Source organism: Bombus fervidus, chromosome 3 (genome assembly GCF_041682495.2).
Source record: "Bombus fervidus isolate BK054 chromosome 3, iyBomFerv1, whole genome shotgun sequence".
Classification (NCBI taxonomy): domain Eukaryota; kingdom Metazoa; phylum Arthropoda; class Insecta; order Hymenoptera; family Apidae; genus Bombus; species Bombus fervidus.
Genome location: NC_091519.1, coordinates 16,795,062 through 16,819,588, shown reverse-complemented (window position 1 = coordinate 16,819,588; position 24,527 = coordinate 16,795,062). Strand labels below are relative to the sequence as shown.

At 40.4% G+C, this 24,527-nt stretch overlaps 1 protein-coding gene and 1 long non-coding RNA gene across 2 annotated transcripts in view; one reads left to right on the top strand and one right to left on the bottom strand.

Moving 5' to 3' along the window:
• The window catches only part of Dpy (fibrillin-like protein dumpy), a 114,809-nt gene that overhangs the window by 48,193 nt on the left and 42,089 nt on the right, over positions 1-24,527 (bottom strand). Inside the window, exons 39-70 of the mRNA XM_071999735.1 lie at positions 23,080-23,865; positions 18,694-22,272; positions 17,710-17,853; positions 17,281-17,361; positions 16,677-16,859; positions 16,087-16,407; positions 15,429-15,809; positions 14,985-15,308; positions 14,470-14,775; positions 13,947-14,258; positions 13,466-13,780; positions 12,911-13,219; positions 12,147-12,479; positions 10,973-11,944; positions 10,523-10,855; positions 10,052-10,351; positions 9,584-9,913; positions 9,193-9,501; positions 8,528-8,839; positions 8,091-8,411; positions 7,170-7,799; positions 6,753-7,070; positions 6,381-6,689; positions 5,962-6,267; positions 5,206-5,523; positions 3,545-3,868; positions 2,618-2,929; positions 1,794-2,132; positions 1,411-1,713; positions 933-1,238; positions 536-853; positions 55-375 (exon numbers count right to left, since the gene is read on the bottom strand). Of these exons, the coding sequence (XP_071855836.1) occupies positions 55-375; positions 536-853; positions 933-1,238; positions 1,411-1,713; positions 1,794-2,132; positions 2,618-2,929; positions 3,545-3,868; positions 5,206-5,523; positions 5,962-6,267; positions 6,381-6,689; positions 6,753-7,070; positions 7,170-7,799; positions 8,091-8,411; positions 8,528-8,839; positions 9,193-9,501; positions 9,584-9,913; positions 10,052-10,351; positions 10,523-10,855; positions 10,973-11,944; positions 12,147-12,479; positions 12,911-13,219; positions 13,466-13,780; positions 13,947-14,258; positions 14,470-14,775; positions 14,985-15,308; positions 15,429-15,809; positions 16,087-16,407; positions 16,677-16,859; positions 17,281-17,361; positions 17,710-17,853; positions 18,694-22,272; positions 23,080-23,865 (14,355 nt within the window). The remainder of the gene's footprint in view (positions 1-54; positions 376-535; positions 854-932; positions 1,239-1,410; positions 1,714-1,793; positions 2,133-2,617; positions 2,930-3,544; positions 3,869-5,205; positions 5,524-5,961; positions 6,268-6,380; positions 6,690-6,752; positions 7,071-7,169; positions 7,800-8,090; positions 8,412-8,527; positions 8,840-9,192; positions 9,502-9,583; positions 9,914-10,051; positions 10,352-10,522; positions 10,856-10,972; positions 11,945-12,146; positions 12,480-12,910; positions 13,220-13,465; positions 13,781-13,946; positions 14,259-14,469; positions 14,776-14,984; positions 15,309-15,428; positions 15,810-16,086; positions 16,408-16,676; positions 16,860-17,280; positions 17,362-17,709; positions 17,854-18,693; positions 22,273-23,079; positions 23,866-24,527) is intronic.
• On the top strand, positions 14,769-17,716 carry LOC139985360 (uncharacterized). Its single transcript, XR_011799400.1, has 3 exons — positions 14,769-14,839; positions 14,927-16,928; positions 17,212-17,716. It is a non-coding gene; the product is annotated as an uncharacterized lncRNA (long non-coding RNA).

Sequence of the window (24,527 nt, the reverse complement as noted above, 5' to 3'; positions counted from 1 at the left end):
ATTCGTAAGAGTTTATGTCAAATGCATATTATAACGAACAGCTAATACTCATACCAAATTCACGCATCAAGGTGCAGTATTGGAAGGGATTTCCACTGTAACCTTGAATACACGTGCACGCAGGACGATGATTGATAACCTTGCACTCTGTGTTCGTTCCACAAGTGCCTGGACAAGGATCTTGACATTTAGAACGTATACAGCTCAAGGTGGATGGACAGTCCGTATCAACGACACATTCAGGGCGACAACCTTCATAAGGGTTGCCAATGTAATCGGGAGAACAGGAACACGAGCCTATACCGTTTTGTTCTTTGCATATCGCGTTGAAGCCACATGGCGAAGGAGTGCATGGAGAAATATTCACAGGGACAGCTAAAAAGTTTTACAATATTCAGAAAATACGGAAAATTAATGTAATAAAATATTTCCTGCATAGATAGTCAAAGTAAAAGGTTTCGACTGCTAATTCCTCTGACCAATGGATAATGGATATAATAACAAAATAACAGTAAACAAAAATGTTGATCCTTACGTGGTCTAGGTGTACATTGAGTGAAGGGATCACCGGTATAGTCGCTCGGACACACGCACATAGGTGTATGACTGACAACGCGACATTCAGCGTTAGCGCCACAGGATCCTGGACAAGGGTCTCTGCATTTCTGATTGATACAAGCCAAATGAGTTGCACATTCGCTATTACTGATACATTCAGGTCTGCAATTAGGAGGTGTGCCTATGAATTCCGGCGAACAAGAGCAAGAGGGAGCGTCATTGACCACTCTGCATTCTGCATTGGGTCCGCATGGAGAAGGTTCGCATGGGTTTTGTGGCACAATGGGTTCAGGTGCTAAAAGTACATGTGTGGATTACTATTATTAGTTTTATAAACTTCGCTAATGATGATACATCGAGGAGACAATTCTTACGTCGTGGAACACATTGAACAAATGGATCGCCAGTGAATTCTGATGGACAACTGCATATAGGATTATGATTGACAACATTACAAGTAGCTCTGAATCCACATGAACCGGGACAGGGATTGACACATTTCTGATTGGTACAAGCTTCTGATAAAGGACAATCTGAACTGACTGTACATTCTGGTCTACAGGTAGGTGGTGCACCTAGGAATCCTGCTACGCAGGAACATACTGGCTGTTCATTGATCTCTCTACACACGCTATTTGGTCCACAGGGTGACGGCGAACAGGGATTCCTCTTTACAGTATCTGTCATTGTTACAATATCGTAGATATTTAAGTTTCCGTCATAACGAATATTTTCTCACATTAGTATCGCAAATAATATCGGTAATTAATTGAAATATAACTAAATGTGTTATACCGTCTATAATATAGCGATATGAATTAAGGGTTAAAAGATAAGTTCCTGGAGTTGTACCTTGAAGGACAGTGCACTGAACAAATGCATTTCCAACCATTCCACTGGGGCAGCTGCACATGGGCACATGATTGAATATCAGACACTGCGCATTTCGACCACATGTACCGGGGCAAGGATCGACACATTTGTTCCTGATGCAAGCTCGATTCTGAGGACAATCCGTATTCAGTACACACTCTGGTCGACAACCAACATAAGGATCTCCCTGATACTCTGGTAAACATGTGCAAATTCCACCGTCGCAACGTGCATTAGGTCCACATGGTGACGATGCACAAGGGTCAACAACAGTTGGTTCAGCTGTTAAAGGAACGGACGTGTCTCGTATTTTTTACAGACCATACAAATTTCAATTCTTACTTTTTCTTGAATTTCCTTACTTGGTTTAATGGGTGCAGGATAGCAATTGCTGAAAGGATCGCCGGTGTATCCTTCAGGGCAGGTGCACACAGGCACGTGGTTGTAAACCGTGCACAGGGACGTGACACCACAGGATCCTTGGCAAGGATCTCTGCACTTCTCATTGGTACACGCAAGATTCATGGGGCAATCTGAATTCACGCGACATTCCGGTCGACAGGTCGGTGGGGATCCGATATATCTTGGCAGACAGGAACAAGAGGCTGTACCACCGATGTTCCTGCATTCTGCATACATGCCACAGGGTGATGGCACGCATGGATCTTTGGGAGCGAGGTCAGTGTCTTTCTGGGGTGATTCTAAAATTTGTTGATTACATTATACGTGGTTAATTTTAATAGAAGCAGTTCGTATTCAACTTGTTAGGATGAATCGAAAGTTTTAGAACTTTTGAATACTGGATATTTGATGAAGTAGATTACGCATTGTCGAAGGCTTTAAAATATTTTAAATTCTGGATGTTTGACGAAGTAGGTTATGCATAATATGAAACTCAAGCTGACGAACGTGTTACGATGAAAGTATCCTAAATTCATTAATTATAAGTTGCACGTCGATGAGATTGGAAAACATAATGAGACCATAAATAATGAGAATATAATGCGTAACCATTGTACAATAGAAGCTGTGAATCTTTAATATCTAGTATATTAAAGCAACTCGTATGCTTTCGTTAGAGTCTGATAAAATAGAAATTGTTATTAGCTGATCCTGACTCTTAAATGGAGGGTTAAAGAAACTCGATGATCCATGATGGAGAAAATATCAAGAGAAATATTCTTACGTGGAGTAGGGAAGCATTTCGTAAACGGATCACCAGTGTATCCAATATTGCAGATGCATATGGGGCTGTGGTTGATCACCTTACACTGCGTATTGATACCACACGAGTTCATGCACGGGGACGCACATTTTTGATTAATGCACGCAAGTTCCCTCGAACATTCACTGTTTACCACGCATTCGGGTCGACAAGTTGGTGGGCTTCCAATGAAATTTGCCAGGCAGGTACACACAGCATGGTCGTTGACGTTTCGACATTGACTATTCGGTCCGCATGGAGACGGACTACAGGGGTTTGACTCTATGGGGTTTGCTGTGTAAGGGAAAATTGCATTAAACAGCCTACATATGCCACAGTTGCAAATATATCAAGCTTTGTGCTCGTTAAACTACTTGTGCAACGAATCTAATGAAACGTAACGATGATCTTCTATTCGAAGTCGAGGAAAAATGAGGAGATCTCACGGAAATTAAATTGACTATCTGATTGGAAAGTTAGTTCTCTGTGTATGTCCTCTGCCATGGTATCCTCTTAAGTATGATTTAGATTAATTAAGGTACTTCAGTGGGAGTAATTTGAAACAATATATGATCGGTCTAAGTGATTTATTTACTTGACTTGGAATATTCTTTCACGCGTGACTAATTAGAACTTCGCTTAAAACACCAAATACGTGCACGTACTTCAAGTTTATAAAGATAATATATTCCAAATTAAGTAAATGGCGTTTTCACTCTCGAAAAATTGTTTCAAGTTACTTGAACGAACTAACAGCTTGATTAATCTAAACAACACTTTGATTCCTCGTTACTATTCTACTCGCTGCTATATGAATATGAAGGTCTCGATTCTACGTTCTACGTCTCTATCTTTGTTTAATGATCAAGCGTCTATAGTTGCAAAACGTGACACAAAACGGAATCTTACGAGCAACGGAGATGGGGGAGCAATAGGTGAACGGATTGCCAGTGTATCCAGGGTTACATGAACACGCAGGTACGTGATTGATCGTTTCGCAACGGGCTTGCAATCCACATGTTCCTGGACAGGGGTCTCGGCACTTGAGGCCCATGCAGGCCATCGTCTTGGAGCAATCGGGATTTTGGGTACATTCGGGTCTGCATCCTTCGTAGGGGTCACCAATGTAGTCTGGCAGACAGGAACAGGAACCGACGCCATTGTTTTCGCGACAGATCGCGTTGGTACCACAGGGGGATGGCTCGCATGGTTTCCTAATATCTAAGGGTGTATCTGATCGAAAAGAGAAACACTTTCACTTATGTTTAAATTCATCATGCGGTGTTTGATGAAAGCTCGTGCAGTGGTATGAATATTCGTTGAATTTTCATTAGGTTTTAATAAATTTGCGAATGGATGATCGAGGATAAGCAAAAGCTTCCTTAAATAACAAGCATTCAAATGCTTGCGTTTTTCTGGACCTTCAAGGGTAAGATTCAATCTCCTATTACTGGCTCTCGCTCTAGCATCGGGTGTTAGGGTGATTTGGGGTCATGAGGCGTGTCTTCAAACGTCTACTATCTTCTAAACGCTTCTAAGCATTCGGGGTTTATTAGGGTTTTTAATCTTCTTAATAATCTAGGGTTAGGGAATTAATTCTTATAAGTACTTTTTAATAAGCGTGTCTTCGAGGTCGGTTTCAATCTTTAATCGGGAAGGGTAAGCTCCTATCACTTTTTAAGGGTTAATGCCTTTGTATCCAGAGCAACAAGGGTAATTCGTACGGGTACATAGGGGACCAAACGTTCCAAGACTTTTCCAACTCAGGACGTTTCAACCTTAGGGTTGTTTCAAAGCATTATGCTTGGATTGGGAATGGTCAGTACGTGCAATATCCTACATATTCGAGGGGATGAATTGGTTATCGGGTATCATTCAGGGACAGTATAATTAGAGCCTATATTCCATAGGCTCCGCCACCATTCAATCTCTTAACATGGTTATATATTTCATTTACGATTACTTTCTCAATTATATGTACGTGAGGGGGTTTTCGAAGCCGTGCTCAACTTCGTTGGGTACGTTAATCGCAGGTGTGATTATGCAATTAGCGATTATTCTCACTCTAAGTGCATGTTGAACATTATTCATGGCCCCGCCACCATAGTGACGTTTTGTCACCGAGTTTGTTAGGGCCTCTTCTTTCTCAACGACGAAAATATGATTATTTGTTAGCAAACGAAATGATCGTTAATATTAGGCTGCGGATATTTACGCAAATTCATATCTTTACGAATTTAATTAAGAAATGATAATGTTAGATAGACCATTTTTTTACATACTAAACGTTATAGCGAGAAATTACATTATATCTTTTATATTATATTTATATTATGTTGTACTTTGCATATTGTACGTTTTTTTACATATTATATTCCACAAATATTTTTGTATATTACACGCACTTTTGCATCTTCAAATTTTCCATAAATTTGCCGAAATCCGCAGTCTAACTCTGGAAGATGTAAATCAGCACTTACCTGCACTTCGTCCGCATGCAAACGACGAAATTTGCAAATAGGAGAAAAAGAAGGAGAGAAATATGAAAAATTGTTCTTTGGTAGACTCACCATTCGGGATCGCCTCGCAAACGCTGAATGGATTTCCGCTGTAACCATCGACGCAAGCACACACCGCGTGATGATTCACCACCGTACACTGAGCATTCAAACCGCACAAACCGACGCACGGATCGCGACACTTTTGTTGCATACACGCTAAATGCGGCGGACACTCGGGATTAATTGTACACTGAGGTCTACAATTTGGTGGAACACCGATGTAATTCTCGATACACGAACACGCTGAACTATCACCTCGCACTTGGCACTCCGCGTTCGGACCGCACGGAGATGGTTGACACGGGTTCGTTGGTACTGGTGGTTGTCCTGAAATTTCAAGAAATAATATTTTAAGATTACGGAAGAAATATATTTAAATATAATTCTGTCGATTATCTGATTTCGATGTTACTTAGCGATTAAAAGGCTGTATTCGATATAACAGGCGTAAAAAGAGGGACAATGTATTCGATGCAAATATATAAGTTTAGTATCTAAAATACGACAGTTAACATTTTCGAAATCAATATTTTTCGAGAGATTTGAAGTCAATATCTTTGACATAATGCAATTGTGTCTCGGAAAATCTATTTACTAACTGATTTATCATTTCTTTCTTTACGTGGAAAGAACATACATTCGATAAAATGAACGATTTTTAGAAGAACGTTCGGTGTATGATTCGATACATCGGCAATTCCATTGCTTTTCAAACCAAGCTATGTAGATGGATAAATGTCTAAATATAGAAACGAGATAGCTTACTTGGCATGATGTAACATCTAGTGAAAGGATCGCCAGTGTGTCCCTCGGAGCAGCTGCATATTGGATTGTGATTGACTACTTGACACTTGGTATTCTGTCCACAAGTTCCTGGACACGGATCTTGACACTTGTTAGCGAGACACGCCTGAGTTAACGGACACTCGGCACTCACTACACACTCTGGTCTGCACGCAGGAGGACTACCGATAAAGTCAGTCTGACAAGAGCAGACTGCATGATCGTTCACCACCTTGCAAATGCTGTTCGGCCCACAGGGAGACGGTGTGCATGGTTGTTTTCTTGGTTCTGAGAAATCGATCAAAATTTCTTTAATATAGTCCTCGTGTACTTCTGCGGACTGCTTATACAAATTCATATGTATATTAAAAAACTAAAACTCATATGTATATTATACACACCTTCAGATATCTGTGGTCGACACAGTGTGAACGGATCTCCAGTGGTACCAGGGAAACAGCTGCACATAGGAATGTGATTGACCACGTCGCATTTCGCATTGGTTCCACACGTGCCAATACAAGGATCCACGCAAAATTGATTGACACACGCCTTTACTCGAGAGCAGTCCGAATTCATAGTGCATTCTGGACGACAGTACGAGTATGGATCACCGAAATAGTTTGGAAGGCACGTGCAGATTCCCTCTCTGCAATTTGCGTTTGGTCCACAGGGGGATGGATTGCACAGATCTTCTGGCTTTGGTTGTTCTGTAAAATAAATAATAAACAGAAATAGACTTGTCGTGTTTTTCCTTCGAATTTAATAAATACCTATTATCTGCGAGCATAGCGTGAAAGGATCGCCGGTGTATCCTGGTTGGCACAAGCAGACAGGAATATGATTCTGCACTCTGCAATCTGCATTTTGTCCACACGATCCAATGCAAGGATCTCTGCATTTTTCCGAGATGCAGGCTTGATTAGAAGGACAATCTGTGTTAACGACGCACTCTGGCCGACAATTTGGTGGTAGTCCTATGTAGTTCTTGAGGCATGAACAAGCAGCTTGATCGCCAATTGCTCTACATTCTGCGTAGAGGCCGCACGGACTTGGGCTGCAAGGATCACCCACTGGTGGCGTTGGTGTGACTGGAAAAAGATATAATTTTAAAATAATGTCAATTTGTTAATTTAATTCAAACAAGGTTTTTAAAGATCGGTCATATAATTATTATATTAAATACTCACTCGTCTGAGGATAGCATCTAGAGAAAGGATCTCCCGTAGTACCCTGAGGACAGCTACACAGCGGATTGTGATTAATTACACGACAATTAGCTCCCACTCCACACGTTCCAGGACAAGGATCATTACACTTGTATTTGTAACAAGCCCTATTTTGAGGGCATTCAGAATTTACGACACACTCAGGCTTGCAGTTAGGCGGAGAGCCAACGAACGATTCCTGGCAAGTACACACAGCTTGATCTTTCACAGCTCTGCACAAGCTATTGGGTCCGCAAGGCGTAGGACTACATGGATCAGTGACAGTGGGCTCAGTGTCTGCATTGATTGGTAAATTACAGATGCTGAAGGGATCTCCTACGTAGCCAGGTTGACATGTGCAAGTAGGGATGTGGTTGATGACGGAACACTGAGCCTGGATGCCGCATATTCCTGGACATGGATCTTCACATTTGTTGCGAACGCAGGCTTTGTTCGTTGGACAGTCTGAACTGAGGATGCATTCTGGTTGGCAGCCTTCGTAGGGATTTCCGTGGTAATCGTCGATGCAGATACACGCACCGACGTTGTCACGTTGTTGGCAGATCGCGTTTGGACCACAAGGCGAAGGCTCGCATGGATTGATTGGTTCTTCTATAATTTGAGATACGAAGTATACCGATTAAGAGTATTCGTATGAAAATGATTAAATGGAAGAAATTCAAAATACGCAATAAAACATCGAATTAACGATTGCGATAGACGTGGGAAATACAAGGCGTTTGCGAAATCGTGGTACAACCGAAAAGGAGATAATTCCTCGTATAAAACTAACGATAAGTTAGAGACGTAGAATAAAACCTTTTTGCTTGGGAGGAGATTAAATTAATTTAAGAAAATGATGAACTTTCCGAACGATGTAATGAGCAAATTAAATGAACTTACGATCCAGTTCGACACATTGGACGAAAGGATTTCCTGTGTAGTCGGCTAGACACGAGCAGGTAACAGCATGATTGACTACCAAACACCTGGCATTTTCAGCACAAGACCCTGCACAAGGATCCGTGCATTTGGAATTTACGCAAGCTTTGTCCGATGGGCAGTCGGGATTTATGAGACACTCCGGACGACAAGACGGCGGGGTTCCGATATAAGTTGGAAGACAAGAACAGGATGGATAGCCATTCACGTTTTGGCATTGAGCATTCGGACCGCATGGCGATGGATTGCACGGATCTCCCGTGTCTTTGACGTCTGGTAAGACTGCAAAGATAAATTAGATGAACGTAATTAATGTAGAATTTGGGGCTGTGACTTCGACATTGCGAGAGGCGAACGAATTTATTATGCAACCTGATAGTTGATTGAAAATTTCTTACTCGGAGTATCGTAGCAGCTCTTGAAAGGATCTCCAGTCTGTCCAGAAAGACAACTGCAGATCGGCGAATGATTGATCACTTCGCATCTGGCGTTCAAGCCGCAAGAACCCAAACAGGGATCCGTACATTTTTTGTTCACGCAAGCACGAGTCGGAGGACACTCCGTACTGACCACGCATTCTGGTCTGCACGAAGGTGGTGATCCGAGATATCCCTGAAGACAAGAACACACTGCGTGGTCCTCGATGTTACGACATTGGCTGTTTGGCCCACATGGTGAGGGCGAGCATGGATCTTTCATTGCTTGTGGAACTAAAAATGCATTTTATGATTTACTGGATATCATTACACGTTATATCTTGGTTAAATTTCAAAAAATTTATCAGAGATTAGAAATTTGAAAAATTTGAAAATCGAAATGTCTAGTAATTTGAAAATTAAAAAATTCGTAGGTCCGGGTGATCAGATTTAAAAATTTAATTCGAGTTTTGTAAAAAACAAATAAAGGAAAATTCTTAGTGGGACGAAAGCTTAATTAGTAGACGATTAAATAAACTTCAAGCGATTGAGAAGTCACAGATAGTTAAAAAAATCAGATAACTCCTGTTATACGAACTGTTTGTCTCTCGATAAATCGAAATAAATAGAGTTTTTATTCTACTCACCTTGTGGTTGGACACGACAGCTGACGAACGGATCTCCAATGTATCCAGGTATACAGGAACACACAGGAATATGATTCACAACATCGCACACCGCATTCTGTCCACATGTGCCAGGGCAAGGATCTCTGCACTTATTCTTCAGACAAGTCTTATCGCGTGCACATTCCGAATTGAGAATACATTCTGGTCGACAAGCTTCGTACGGATTGCCGATATATTCAGGTAAGCACTCGCAATCTCCATTTTTGCATACAGCGTTAGGTCCACAAGGCGATGGGCTGCACGGATCGCTCACAGATGGTACAGTTGCTAAGGATAAAATGCGTTTTTGCATCTCGTAAGAAACTGAACAATCATTTAATTAGTATAAAAATGAAATATATCTTCTTACTTGGTGGAATCACTGTGCACTGTGTAAACGGATCGCCAGTGAAACCATTCATACAGGTGCAAACAGGAATGTGATTCAGTACGTGACACTGAGCATTAACGCCACAAGATCCTGGACAAGGATCCTGACATTTCTGGTTCACACAAGCAAGGTGACTCTTGCACTCGGAGCTTAGAATGCACTCTGGTCTGCACTCTGGAGGAACACCGATGTAATTTGGTAAACAGGAGCACGCTGGGTTTCCGGATATGATCTGACACAGGGAATTCGGACCGCAGGGTGATGGAGTGCAGGACGGCGGTCGTTCCGTGAACGGTTGAACTTCTTGCGCTAATAGATAAATAAAATAAAAAATTCGAAGACAGAAGTTAAAAAATTTAAGTATAATTAGTATAATTTAAAGATTTCTATCTTCATAAAGTATCATTATTAAAATTGTATCCATATAAAAATTGATGAAATTCTTACCAGGCGAGCATAGTGAGAAGGGATCTCCCGTAAATCCAACAGGACAAGTACAAATAGGATTATGATTTTTAGTAGTACACAATGCTCTCAATCCACAGGTGTTTGGACATGGATCCATGCATTTTTTATTCAAACAAGCCAAGTGGGCTGGACATTCAGCATTGACCACACAGTGAGGCCTACAGTTTGGTGGAATTCCTCTGTATTCCGGAAGGCACGTGCAGACCGCTTGACCATTCACTTCGCGACACTTACTATTGGGTCCACACGGTGATGGTGAACATGGATCCAATGGTTCTCCTACAAAATGAATTCACAATAATAAAATGTTTATCCGATACTTTAAACATACAGTAAGAATTAGTCAATGAAAATCATTATTCGATCTAATTATAACCAAATATAATAGAAATTAAACATACATGTGAAATGAATACCAAATGAATGAAATTCGATAGATGAAAGACTCACTCGATATTTCCTTAACTTCGCAAGCGAAGTACGGGTCTCCCGTGTATTCTGGAGGACAAGTACACACTGGAACATGTTCCTGAACATTACAGATGGATAATGTACCGCAAGTGCTTGGGCACGGATCGGAACACTTGAAACCAACGCAGGTTAATTGTGGAGCACAATCGTTGTTCGATTCACATTCTCTGTGACATCCTTTCGCGTTATCGTATGGATCTCCGATAAGATCCGGTGGACATGCACAGGCTCCTGCACCGTTTCGTTCGCGACATTGAGCGTTTGGACCGCATGGATTCGGAGAACATGGGTTTGTTACGCTTATGTCCGTTGCTAAATAAAATAAAGATTAGTTATAATGGAATAAAGATTTGAAAATTGAAAAGTTTGACAATTTGAAAGCTTGAAAATTTGAAGAATAATCGAAGAATTAGAAATAAGAATTCATACCTGGAGGAGGTGCCAGAGTACACCGAACAGTGGCATCACCCTCATAACCCTCGGGACACGTACAAATTGGAACGTGGTTCTGAACGGAGCACCTAGCCAGCTCTCCGCAGGCTCCGGGACAAGGGCTCTTGCATCTTTGGTTAATACACGCGGCCGAATAGAAGCAATCCGAGTTATCAGTGCATTCCGGTCTACAATTCGGTGGACGACCGATAAAGTTCGACAAACAAGAACAAGCTGGTTGAGAGCCAATAACTCTGCATTGAGAATTAGGTCCGCAAGGATTAGGAGTGCACGGATTTCCAAGATCCTTAATCGGTGGTTGAGACGCGTTAAATTTGGTGCACTGAACCAGTGGATTGCCAGTGTAGCCATTAGTGCAAGTACAAATGGGATTGTGATTCACTGTCAGACATTTAGTGTTCAACCCACAGGAACCTGGACAAGGATCTGCGCACTTGTTATCGATGCACGCTTTGTTTTGAGAACATTCCGAGCTCACTGTACATTCTGGACGACAGGTTGGAGGAACACCGACAAATCCTAGTTGACAAAGACACACAGCGTGCCCATTGTGAACACGACAGTTGCTGTTGGGTCCACATGGCGATGGTTCGCAGGGATTTAGTGGCGGTGAGGTTGGTGTCACTTCTAATACTGCGCAGGCGCTGAAAGGATCTCCGGTGAAACCAGGAAGACAGGAACACGATGGAGCGTGATTGATCACGCGACAAGTTGCTCCCTGGCCGCATGTACCAGGGCATGGATTCACGCATTTGTTGTTCAGGCAAGCCTTGCTGCGATCGCAATCGGTGTTTGTCACACATTCTGGTCGACATCCTGTGTAGGGATCGCCGATGTATTCTGGACGGCAAGTGCAAGATCCTACGCCATTACGTTCGTTGCAGATCGCGTTCGCTCCGCACGGAGATGGATTGCATGGCGTGCGCGGTTGTTCCGTGGTTGTGGGTACTGAGAATTTGAAAGGTTTTAATATAAAAATTTGGAAATTTAGAAACTGGTGAACCGAGAAATGTAAATATTTGAAAGTTTGAAAATTCTGAAATTTGTAAAGATTGAAACTTGAAAATCAAAGGTTTGCAAATTTAAATATCTGAAAATTCGAGGATTAAAATCTTTCAGAAAAATAATTATTAAATCATCGGTACTTTACCTTTCATGATAGGTATGCATTCGGTGAATGGATTTCCAGTGTACCCGGTGTTGCAAATACAAACTGGATTGTGTTTCACGACATTGCAGTAAGTATTCACGCCACAGGATCCCGGGCAAGGATCTACACACTGTTCGTTCTGACATGCAAGATTTCCAGGACATCCTTCGTTAATAACACACTCCGGCCGGCAATTCGGTGCTCTGCCTACGTAATTCGGTAGACAGGAACATGCTGGGAATCCATCAATCACGCGACACTGAGAATTCGGACCGCAAGGCGATGGAATGCACGGATTTCCACTTGGTTCTGGTCCAGGTTGTTTCGGTTCCACTTTAAAAAGTATTTAAAAATAACTTTGCAAAATCACAATTACTAAGAACAATATATGTGTAACATAAAACGAATAATTGAAGCATTTCAATAAAAATACAATTCTGACGTAAAATGAACGATTAAAATTGTTCAATAGTTCGCAAAGAGAGCGCGGTCGCGCTAGAGGCGCCAACGAGAATCGTAAATTCTCGTTACGATACGATAATCGATAGTATGGACAATAAATCTAAGGAATACTTCAACTTAAAAGATACTTGTCTGGTCTTGAGGACCATAACTATAAAAAAAGCTAAAATTTATGATGGGTTCTTAAGATTATCGAGGGTCCAAAATAAAGGTATTTAGGATATTTGGTGGCCATCTTGCCCGAGGGATAGAGTCTGGCTTATGTAGAGAATCACAGGACGTAAGAAAAATAAAGATCTTACCTTCTTTAACACAACCAAAGAACGGATCTCCGGTGTATCCAGACGTGCAACTGCATACGGGATTATGGTTGATAACTTGACAATCAGCATTCTGACCACAAGTGCCTGGACAAGGATCCCTGCACTTCTGATCGATACAAGCCATATTCTGAGCGCAATCTGTGCTAACCACACACTCTGGTCTACATTGTGGAGGACTACCGACATAATTTGGCTGGCAGGAACAAACCGCATGATTGTCGATCACGCGACAATTACTATATGATCCACAAGGTGATGGTTGGCATGGATCACGTGGCAGTGGTGTTACTAGAAAGAGATAAAATGACGTTTTATAATGATATGGCAAGAATTATGATTTGATCTTTTAATCCTTTGACAGTATAATAAGATGACGTAAATAACGATTATTTGTTTATCAGAATATTCAAATCTTGAAACTTCGTGCATTTCTAAATTTCTCAAAATCTTTGAATTATTCCTGATTATTATTTGCCTGAAATTTTTTCGTGCTACACTGTCAAAATATTAATTCGTGTTATTTCGTAAATTTACCAGACGATATATGGCAGGATTTTAATGGATCTCCCGTATAGCCAGAGAGACAGCTGCACGATGGTTGATGATTGATCACTTGACATTGAGCATTTATACCACACGCACCCACGCATGGATCCTTGCATTTATTGTTTATACAAGCCTTCGTATGAACACAGTCTGAATTTTGAACACATTCTGGTCTACATCCTTGATATGGGTCTCCGGTGTAGTCGGGTAAACAGCTACACGAACCAGCTCCGTTTCGTTCTTTGCAAATTGCATTCGCGCCACACGGCGATGGATCGCATGGCAGTGGCACTGGGAAAGTAACTGTAGAAAAAGCAAATAATCGTTTACTTCATAATATGTGTCTTCGTCAACTTCAATTTGATCGAGTAAAAAATGGCAAAGCTTGCTACTAAGTCCAATCCAAAGTCAAGTTATATCGTTGAAATGAAACGTTGCGATATTTTTTATAGAATTCAAGAATTTCTACCTTTGCTACATCCAGAGAATGGATCCCCTTCGTATCCCTCGTTACATTGACACATCGGCCGATGGTTCTGCACGGTGCAATTGGTATTAAATCCGCAAGAACCAGCACAAGGATCCACGCATTTCTTTTGAACACAGGCGAGATAATGTGGACAGTCTTGATGAATCGAACACTCTGGTCTGCAAAGCGGCGGTGCTCCGAACATTCCACTGATACATGTGCAAACTGGATGATCCTCTTGCACGCGACACTCGGCGTTCGGACCACAGGGCGATGGTAAACAAGGATTCTTTGGTCTTGGCAGTGGTATATCTGACAAAAAAAAGAAATCGTTATAGTTTGTTAATTATTTAGAATACCCTCTAACACATTACGCCAGTTCATATTTTTATGAACGCAACTAAAGAAGTAGAACCTAGAGACAGAGGCTTAAATATTTCATTCGGTAGACATTTTATAAACTTCTTTGTCTTTGAATCGTTCATAAATATTTTTTAGGAATCGAAAAATTCGATTAAATTACCTTCTTTGACGCATTGAGTGAAAGGATCACCGAGATAATCCGGAGGACAACTGCAAATGGGGTTGTGATTGACGACCTGGCATAAAGCATTCTGTCCACAGAGACCAGGGCAAGGATCACCGCATTTTTGACCGATACAAGCCAAATGTGCAGGACACTCTGAGCTAACTAGACATTCTGGACGACAATTAGGCGACGTTCCATGATATCCTGGACTGCACGAACAAACCGCACGATCGTTCATCACGCGACAGATACTGTGCGGTCCGCAAGGCGATGGCATGCAAGGATTCTGAGGTGGAAGAGCTGGAAGAACCGATTGAAATTCAATTTTACTCTCTAAATAGATTCTACAATGACAACTATATAAGTAGGAAATGTCTTTTTAAACTGTTTTGTATTTATAGTACCTCAAAGTGCTAATACAAGAAATGCATTCTGGAATCCTACATTGCAGATAAAACTTCTCATAATACAATTACAATGGTCCAATCCGAATGATTATAAAGACTTACGAGACGTCTCGAGTTTGCAAGAGCCAAACGGATCGCCGGTGTAGCCAGGTAGGCAAGAACAAACTGGAACATGATCAACCACTTCGCATTTTGCATTGGAACCGCAAACACCTGGACAAGGATCTCTACAGTGCTGATTGAAACACGCAAGATGATTGTCGCAGTCTTGGTTCACGATACATTCCGCTTCGCAACCGTCCATATATGGGTTTCCAATAAATGGTGGAACACACTTGCATTTTCCAATGCCGTCCTCCTCGACACAGACCGCGTTCTTTCCACAAGGAACTAGCAGGCAAGGTGAGTATGTATCTGATGGAGTTACTGAAAACAAAAAATAAAAGTCACGTTTGAGTTAATTTTTTATCTTTTACGTGTACATAACGCGTTCTGTTAAAAATTTTACAAACTGTATAGATCGTTAAAAATTTGACAAACACTTACCCGCGCAACTCTGATAAGGATTTCCAACGGTGTGCTCCGGACAATAACAAGGAGGTACTCTATCCGAGTCGCACTTAGCGCCAAGTCCACAGGGATTAGGACTACACTGATCAGACTTAGGCACGCATCCCCTGATCGTATTTGGACTCTCGATGTATCCTGGTAGGCAAGTACATTTCGAAAGGCCGTTGTTCAATACGGTACATTGAGTGTTAGGTCCACAAGGAGATGGTTCGCAAGGGTTGCTAGGAAGCGTGCAAGGGGAAGCAGGTGGTTTCCCCTCGTATCCTGGCAAACAGAAGCATCTCACTTGCCCTGACACTATGCGACACCCAGAATTAACGCCACATGGATTTTCTTGGCACTGGTCACCTTCTGGTACTGAGAAGAAATATTTTTAGGCTTGTTAGAAAATCGAATTTCCGTTAAATATTCTTCATCCTCATATGCGCTTTAATTTTGGTTGGAATTTCATCGGAAATTTTAATTTACAATAATTTATATATAAAGATGGTTGGGTAAAAGATTTAATTAATTTCCATTAAATATTTTTTTTACTAACTCTCTTCCTAATTGAAGTTTCATGAAAAATTTCAGTCGGTGCAAAAACTATTCTATACTTCAAACTTACTAAAGAAAATATATTTGAGAAACTTACTACACTGTTCAAACGGATTTCCAGTCAATCCTTTCGGACAGAAGCATATAGGATTGCCATTATCGTTCTCGCACATGGCGTCCAAACCACAAGGGTTTGGAACACACGGATTGGTGGTCGTTAGTGTGCATCCAACTTGAGGATTTCCTTGGAATCCAGGCAAACACTTGCATTGAGCTTGATGATTCTCTGGATAACAATTCGCGTTCACACCGCAATCGTTCTCCAAGCACGGGTCGATGCACTTCCGGTTAAGGCGATCACAGTATTTGCTCGATGGACAATCTTCGTTGTATTGACATACGTTTCTGCTCTCTTCTTCTGAAACGTTGTGAATTCACAAATATTTATAACGTTTATATCATATAATATCTGTTTTATGTTTATATCTAGGTACATCATATATTTGTGAAACAAAATATATATATGTAGAATGCTACATGCATCAGTCTTTCACAAACAACGTATTTTAACGTAAAATAAATTGTAATAGAAATTAAAATATGAAGATTACATTAATCTTTATAAAATTTGATAATTGTATATAAATATTGAAAAAATTTGTTGTATTTATATAACGAAGAAATTACCTGGTTCACAATAGGAGAATCCATTTCCGTGATAACCATCCTCGCAGCTGCAATCCGCTTGGTGATTGGTGTTAACGCAGATCGCGTTTTTGGTGCAAGGATTCCAAACGAGGCAAGGTTCCTGACAAGTGCCGTCAATGCACGCCTCTGTCAGCGGGCAATCTTTGTCGCTAGTGCAACCCGCTAAGGAAAGATTGAGAAAAAAGCCCGTATAGCCCAGAGAAAGAGTGCACGAGTATAAAAATAAGGGTGGTAGGCTCGTATTGAGTGAATCAGCTTGTATAAAATACAGTATTCTCTGTGTGTATATGTGAATGCACGAAGATCGTGATTGATATAAAACAATCGTGTCGTTTTCAAGATTTGAAAGTTAAAGAATGAGTATCGAAGAGAAAATACTAACAGATCTAATTTAAGACTTGAGAATGACTTGACAGTCGTGGAAATACAGTGTGAAAATCAAATGTTGAATAATTAAAATTGTACGTGATACGTACAAAATATATATGTACAATACATATGTACATATTTACAGAACAAGTTGAATGAGCGCTGTAAAAAGAAACGTAATGATGGATGATGATGTACTCGTTTTTGTACGAACCTTTTACGCAAGTATACGTCGCTGGATCGCACTCCATACCCGCTGGACAGTAGGGACAGTCTGCTTTATCGTTTGTTACATCTGAGAAAATTGGGAAAAAAGATCAATTTCGTGGAACGTTTGCTGTATCTTCTGGTAAAAATGGGATGCAAATGGCGGGCCATAACATTTTTTAATTGGTAGAGATTTTTGAACGTCAAATGATACAAATTCAGTTATTATTCGATTACCGATTTTCAAATTCTAGGCACTTTGAAATTAAGCTTTCAAAATCCCATAGACATTAACTTGTGAACTTTGAGAATAAGTATTAAGTATCAAATGTCCTGGTTGTAAGTTTCTAAATTGTATCAATTGATCTTTATCTTTTTCCAACCAAATCTTGCATCCAATTTTGTCTCAGATTAATTTTTCTTTCTAATATTCTACCTTTCACGCAAACGGGTCTGTGGTCTTGAACATGGCAGACTTCCACGAAGTCGCAAGGATTATGAAGAGTGCACGGGTTCAGACACTGATCGTTTATGCAGGCCAATTGAGAGAGACAGTCGTCGTGCGTTTTGCATTTGGTATCTAACAAAATGAACGTACATTAGAAGCTCAAAATAACTCGACCACGATAGTTCATACTATTTCAAACTAAACTTTCCATATAAAAGAATTATCAGAATCTATTTGTTCTTCATAATTTATTCAATGACTTCTCTAAATAAAAATTTCTCAAAATATATATGTAAAAAAAATATACACGTATATCTAAACAAAAAACTAATAAAACAATAAACACAGAAAATAGTATACATAATCCCCTAATTTCTAAAACATATAGTGGTTTTCGTGTTATATGTGTAAAGCCCAGAAACAATCGTTAGTTTTGCCACATTTAAAGGAAACATTCCATTTCACATTTCCACATCACATAAAGGGAATTATCTAAAAATTATTTTGAATAGAAAACGTTGTTTAAAAGTTTCCTTTAAACTTTCTTGCAACTCCACAAAAGGTACAATTAATCACTACATATAGGTAAGCAAGAAGAAAACGTGCACAGGCGCAAAAATAATATACAACATGCAAAAGAGCGCTAATGCAGCAGGTCAATGTCTGTACTGAATTACAGAGGTAAACTGCAACTACACTTATATTTATACATATAATATTTATCAAGTATGCCATTTTTCCATTGTTCCCACGGACAATTGATCGATCAGGATGTATCACGATCGTCAGTTCGTGTACGATCTGTCGATCAGAAAAATTAAAAAAAGAAATAAAACTCTCCAGAATTGGTTGCCTCCAATTTTTATCTGGATACCGGATGATGTCACACTGGAGAATAGTTTGCCGAGACAAGTATTGGTGAACACGAGGACAGTACATTTATAATAACTCCCAACGAGAAAGATCTTTTACCTGGGAGTATGCTACAATTAGGTGTACTCTGGTTCACTGTTAGGTTGAAGCACACGGGCCGACACGTATCGTTCAAACAGATATTACATTCGGAATCATTGATGGTGGTTTGGTCGCAAGATATCTGCCCTGGAGTATTTATAGGAGTTGTTAATGTGGGATATGACTCTGTGAAATGTTCTAGCTCTGTGGAGTATGGTACAGTTATTGTAGGTTGTTCCGTGGAATATTGTATTGTTGTGTGTGTCTGTTCCGTGGAATACTGTTGGATTGTTGGACGTTGTTCCTCAGTAGTTGAGAGTTCTGTTGAATACCGTGTTGTTGCTGGTTGTTGTTCAGTGAAATATGGATTAGTTGTTGAAGGTTGTTCCGTTGAATATTGCGTTGTTGTTCGTAAGTATTCCGTGGAATATTGCATAGTTGTTTGTGGCTGCTTCGTGGAATATTGTTGAACTGTCGAAGGCTGTTCCGTGATATATTCAGTAGTTGGAAGTTCTGTTGAATACTGTATAGTTGTTGGTTGTTGTTCGGTGAAATATCGGTTAGTTGTTATGGATTGTTCCGTTGAGTATTGCGTTGTTGTTCGTAAGTGTTCCGTGGAATATTGCATAGTTGTTTGTGGCTGCTTCGTGGAATATTGTTGAACTGTCGAAGGCTGTTCCGTGATATATTCAGTAGTTGGAAGTTCTGTTGAATACAGTATAGTTGTTGGTTGTTGTTCGGTGGAATATCGATTAGTTGTTGCGGGTTGTTCCGTTGAGTATTGCGTTGTTGTTCGTAAGTGTTCCGTGGAATATTGTATAGTTGTTTGTGGTTGTTCCGTAGCATATTGTTGAACTGTTGAAGGCTGTTCCGTGATATATTCAGTGGTTGAGAGTTCTGTTGAATACTGTATTGTTGTTGGTTGTTGTCGTTGTGTGAAATATTGATTAGTTGTTGAAGGTTGTTCAGTTGAATATTGCGTTGTTGTTTGTAAGTGTTCCGTGGAATATTGTATAGTCGTTTGTGGCTGCTCCGTGGAATATTGTTGAATTGTTGAAGGCTGTTCCGTGATATGTTCAGTTGAAAGTTCTGTTGAATACTGTATTGTCGATGGTTGTTGTTCGATGACATATTCATTAGTTGTAGAAGGTTGTTCCGTGGTATATTGTTCAGTTGTTAATGGTGATTCTGTTGAATACTTTAGAGTTGTAAAAGATTGTTCTGTTGAATACTGTGTTGTCGTTGATTGTTGTTCGATAGAAAACTGACTAGTTGTAGTGGGTTGTTCCGTGGTATATTGTTCAGTTGTCAATGGTGACTCTGTTGAATATTGTAGAGTTGTAAAAGATTTTTCTGTTGGATACTGTGTTGTTATTGTTTGTTGTTCAGTAGAAAACTGACCAGTTGTAGAAGGTTGTTCCGTAGTATATTGTTCAGTTGTTAATGGTGATTCTGTTGAATACTGTAGAATTGTAAAAGATTGTTCTGTTGAATATTGTGTTGTCGTTGATTGTTGTTCGGTAGAAAACTGACCAGTTGAATACTGTGTTGTCGTTGATTGTTGTTCGATAGAAAACTGACTAGTTGTAGTGGGTTGTTCCGTAGTATATTGTTCAGTTGTTAATGGTGATTCTGTTGAATACTGTAGAATTGTAAAAGATTGTTCTGTTGAATATTGTGTTGTCGTTGATTGTTGTTCGGTAGAAAACTGACTAGTTGTAGAAGGTTGGTCCGTAATATATTGCATTATTGTTCGTGGCTGTTCAATCGTTGAGGTTTCCAAAGATTCTTCCGTAGAATACATTGTTACTGAAGGTTCTTTCGTGAAAAAGTCTGTTACAAAAGTTCTTTCGGTTGATCTTTCAGTAGTTGTTCCCAATTTACTTGTAGAAGATTCTAAAGTTGTGTAATGGTAAAATGGCTCTGTCGAATATTCTCCTGTTATTTGCGACATCTCTGTCGTTGACTCGATTGTTGTTTCATGTTTTTGAGGATATTCTGCTGTCACAGTTATCAATGTTACACTTTCTGTCGTCGCTATATTTAAATTCTCAGTAATCAATCCCATTGTACTGGAACTTTCGCCCATTGTAACATTCTCGATAAAACTACTAGACATACTTGTCGATTCGGTAATCTCCGGCACCTCTGTAGTATACTCACCTACACATATCGGAGTAACAGTAACAACATGACCCAATGGTAACGTCTCATCTGGAGGATAAACATATGTAACAGGAGTGACTATCTGCACTTTTGTCGGTTCAGTTACTTCTGTACTTACATTCGTTTCTTTCATTAAATTCGTAGTAAACGTCATTTCAGTAGTCGATATATACCGCGTAGTATTAACATAAGACATAGTAGTTGTCTCACTCTCAGAAAATTTCTCACTACTGAATTCAATGTCTTTCACTGTTGGAATAATTTCGGTACTTTCTTCGGAAATATCTTTAACAGTAGGCACTTCTGAGACGTCTGAAGCAGTAGTACTTTCTACATCTCCGACATTTGTCGTCAAAGTCGTGGAAGTTCTAAATACGTCATCCGCTACTGTTGTACTTAAAGTTGGTTTGCTTTCCATGGAGACGGATGTGCTTTCTTGAATAATAGAAGTCTCAGAAATTCCAGTGTTTACTTCGCTCGAAGATTCTGTACTTTCACTGAAATACGAGATTGTTGTACTTTCTTCCATAACAGTAGAAAAAGTATATGCTGTGGTATTAAAATTAGATTGCGTAGTTATTGAAAGTGTAGTCATCCCGTAAGTTTCTGGTGTCGTATAGTTAAAAGTTTGTATAGTTGTCATAGAGGCTTCAGAAGCTTCAGTGGCTACTTCACTTGAAGATTCTGTACTTTCACTCGAATACGGAATCGTACTTTGCTCCGTAACGGTAGAAGTATATGCTGTGATATTAAAATTAGATTGCGTAGTTGTTGAAAGTGTAGTCATCTCGTAGATTTCTGGTGTCGAATAACCGAAAGTTTGCATAGTTGTCATAGAGACCTCAGAAGTTCCAGTGGCTACTTCGCTTGAAGATTCTGTACTTTCACTCGAATACGGAATCGTACTTTGCTCCGTAACGGTAGAAGTATATGCTGTGATATTAAAATTAGATTGCGTAGTTGTTGAGAGTGTAGTCATCCCGTAAGTTTCCGGTGTCGAATAGTTAAAAGTTTGCATAGTTGTCATAGGGGCCTCAAAAGTTTCAGTGGCTACTTCACTTGAAGATTCTGTACTTCCGCTCGAAGATTCAGTGCTTTCACTCGAATACGGAATCGTTGTACTTTCCTCCGTAACAATAGAAGTATATACTGTGGTATTAAAATTAAATTCTGTAGTTGTCGAAAGTGTAGTCATCTCGTAGATTTCTGGTGTCGAATAATCGAAAGTTTGCATAGTTGTGGTGGTGTTTGTACAAGTGTGATCGTATTGGTCGCAGCCACAAACAGGCCTGTGTGCTTTAACCAGACATCGAATTGTCGATCGACAGTGGTCGACGCAAGGATCAACGCAGGATCCATCGACACAGGCTTCTGTGTCGCTACAGTCGTCATCGGACTCGCAGAAACGGTCGGACGTGTGGTGAAGTACTGCTGCGGATACAATAGAATATAAACACGCTGAACGAGCCAAGATAGATCGAAGTAGCTCAAAGAGGCAGCTGAAAATGTTTCAAGCGTCACTCTTTTCTCGATTAGACTAATCACTACGATCACGTCTGATTTACTGGCTTACTCCAAATAATATAAAAAAAAACACACTCTACGAATTAATAATATTAAGTTATATAAGCATGCTCGCGTAATAAATAGACAAGCTATCGGTCAGAAGTATATAATCGATTAGGGTCTTTACAGAGACAGATGTAACGGAGAAAATAATAATCGTTGAACAGTGAGGACGTCGGCAGAGTAGAGGAGAGTATAGGTATCGGGATGAATAGTTGTATATGTGGCATTGGAACCTGAAACATCTGATTTTTCCATTCAGACGCTGGAACACTCTCATTTTACAAAATATGTAAATCGATCAAACCATATTCTTTGAAACGTTCGAACCAATCACGTTATCGAGTCATTCCACCGTTTGAACGGTAAGAAACCTGAAAAGTAGCAACTGGTATGTTCGGTGTGAGGCGTATAGTATAACAGTAGTATAGGCGAGTAAGAGTCAGACAGATATTCCAGATATATATATATATATCGTTGTGAACAAATTCGGTGAAAGAATATAGTAACTTGTGTCAGCTATTTATATATAATATATCCAAAAAAAAAAGTGGAACGAAGACAGAGCTCTATAGATATAGAATAAATATAGGAACAGAATACAGAACTGTAGAGCGTAAGAGCGAGAGAATAGAGTAGAGAGAGAGATAGGTGGTGAGAAATGGTGTTTACCTTTCATGCATCCGTATTTAGTGTCTGGCACAAAGCCGGGGGGACAGAACTTGCAGATAGGCTTGTGCTCCTCCACGTAACAGGGGGCATCAGCCGGACAGGTGGAGTTTCTGCATGGGTCCACGCAGCGATAGTTGCGGCACGCCAAGTCTGGAGAGCAGCCACTGTCTCGCAGGCAAATGGAGAGGGAGGGATTGCAGTTTTGTGTGCATATGCAGACGGGACGGTGGTCCAGGACATCGCAGGTTTTATCAGCCGGACACGGCTTTTTCTTTCTCACGTTACACGGATTCTGGCATTTTCCATTAACGCACGCGGCGTTCGACGGACAGTCGAAATCCCTCGTGCATGTCAACGTGTCGGGGGCGCAGGTCAGCTCCCCGACCTCGTTCACGACGAATCCGTATTTGCACACGCACATGGGCCTGTGGTTCCGCACCTGGCATCTCTTATTTACTTCGCAGGTGTATTGTGAACTTAGACACGGATCACGACACTCTCCGGTAAGAGAATGACAGGATAGACTCTCTGGACAGTCGCGATCGGACGAGCAACCGATGTTCGGCGTAGGTCTGGGATTCAGCGTTTCGCATTTGGGGTCTGGATGACAGGCCGTGTGAGGCATACCGATATAACACTGAGGGCAGGAACATCGTGGCTTGTGCAGAACCACACGACACAGGGCGTTGATCCCACAGGCACCGCGGAGACCGCACGGGTCCACGCATTGCAGGTTTATGCAGGCTTTTTCATTGGGGCACTCTAGGTCGCTGGTGCATTCGCGCTCTAGATCACCGACAAACCCACGATTTTCACGATTGGTTCATTTTTTATTGTTGTTCGATTTTTTTTTTTTTTTTTTTTTTTTGGATTTTTTGGTTTTTTTGAGAGAGTCGTAGTGTAGTAGTCGTGGTGTAGAGTCACACGGTGGAGAATCGGTAGGTGATGGTGGTGGTGATGGTGGTGGGACAGGAAAAAAAAAGAAAAAAGCATTTATAAGAACTGTGAAAAGAAACTTTCTCACAAATAACATAAACCACATGCTTTGTATTCGTAATACGGAAATAAGTAGGGTAGCTTTTGTGAAGAAGTAAAATAGAGAACCGAACTTTTACACTGTTTTATCCGGGACGTAATACGAGACAGGATACCTCTCGTTGTCCAGAGAAACGAATCGATTATATGTATATATATACGTATAAATTGGCAAGCAGCGATATTTACAACACAAGCCCCCACAGAATTCAAAAGAAAATAAGAGGGAAAATAATGTAAAACAGTGGATAAATCCAGCAAAAAAATAACAAGCATGGGTATATGAGAATGTCCCTTTCGCAGTTCCCAATCTGTATCATTAGTCCTAGGTCTAAAAAAATTAATCGGATCATCTGGTGTTTCATTCTCTGTGAAATGTGTACCTTTTTTTTCTCTATGTCGGTTGCAATTTA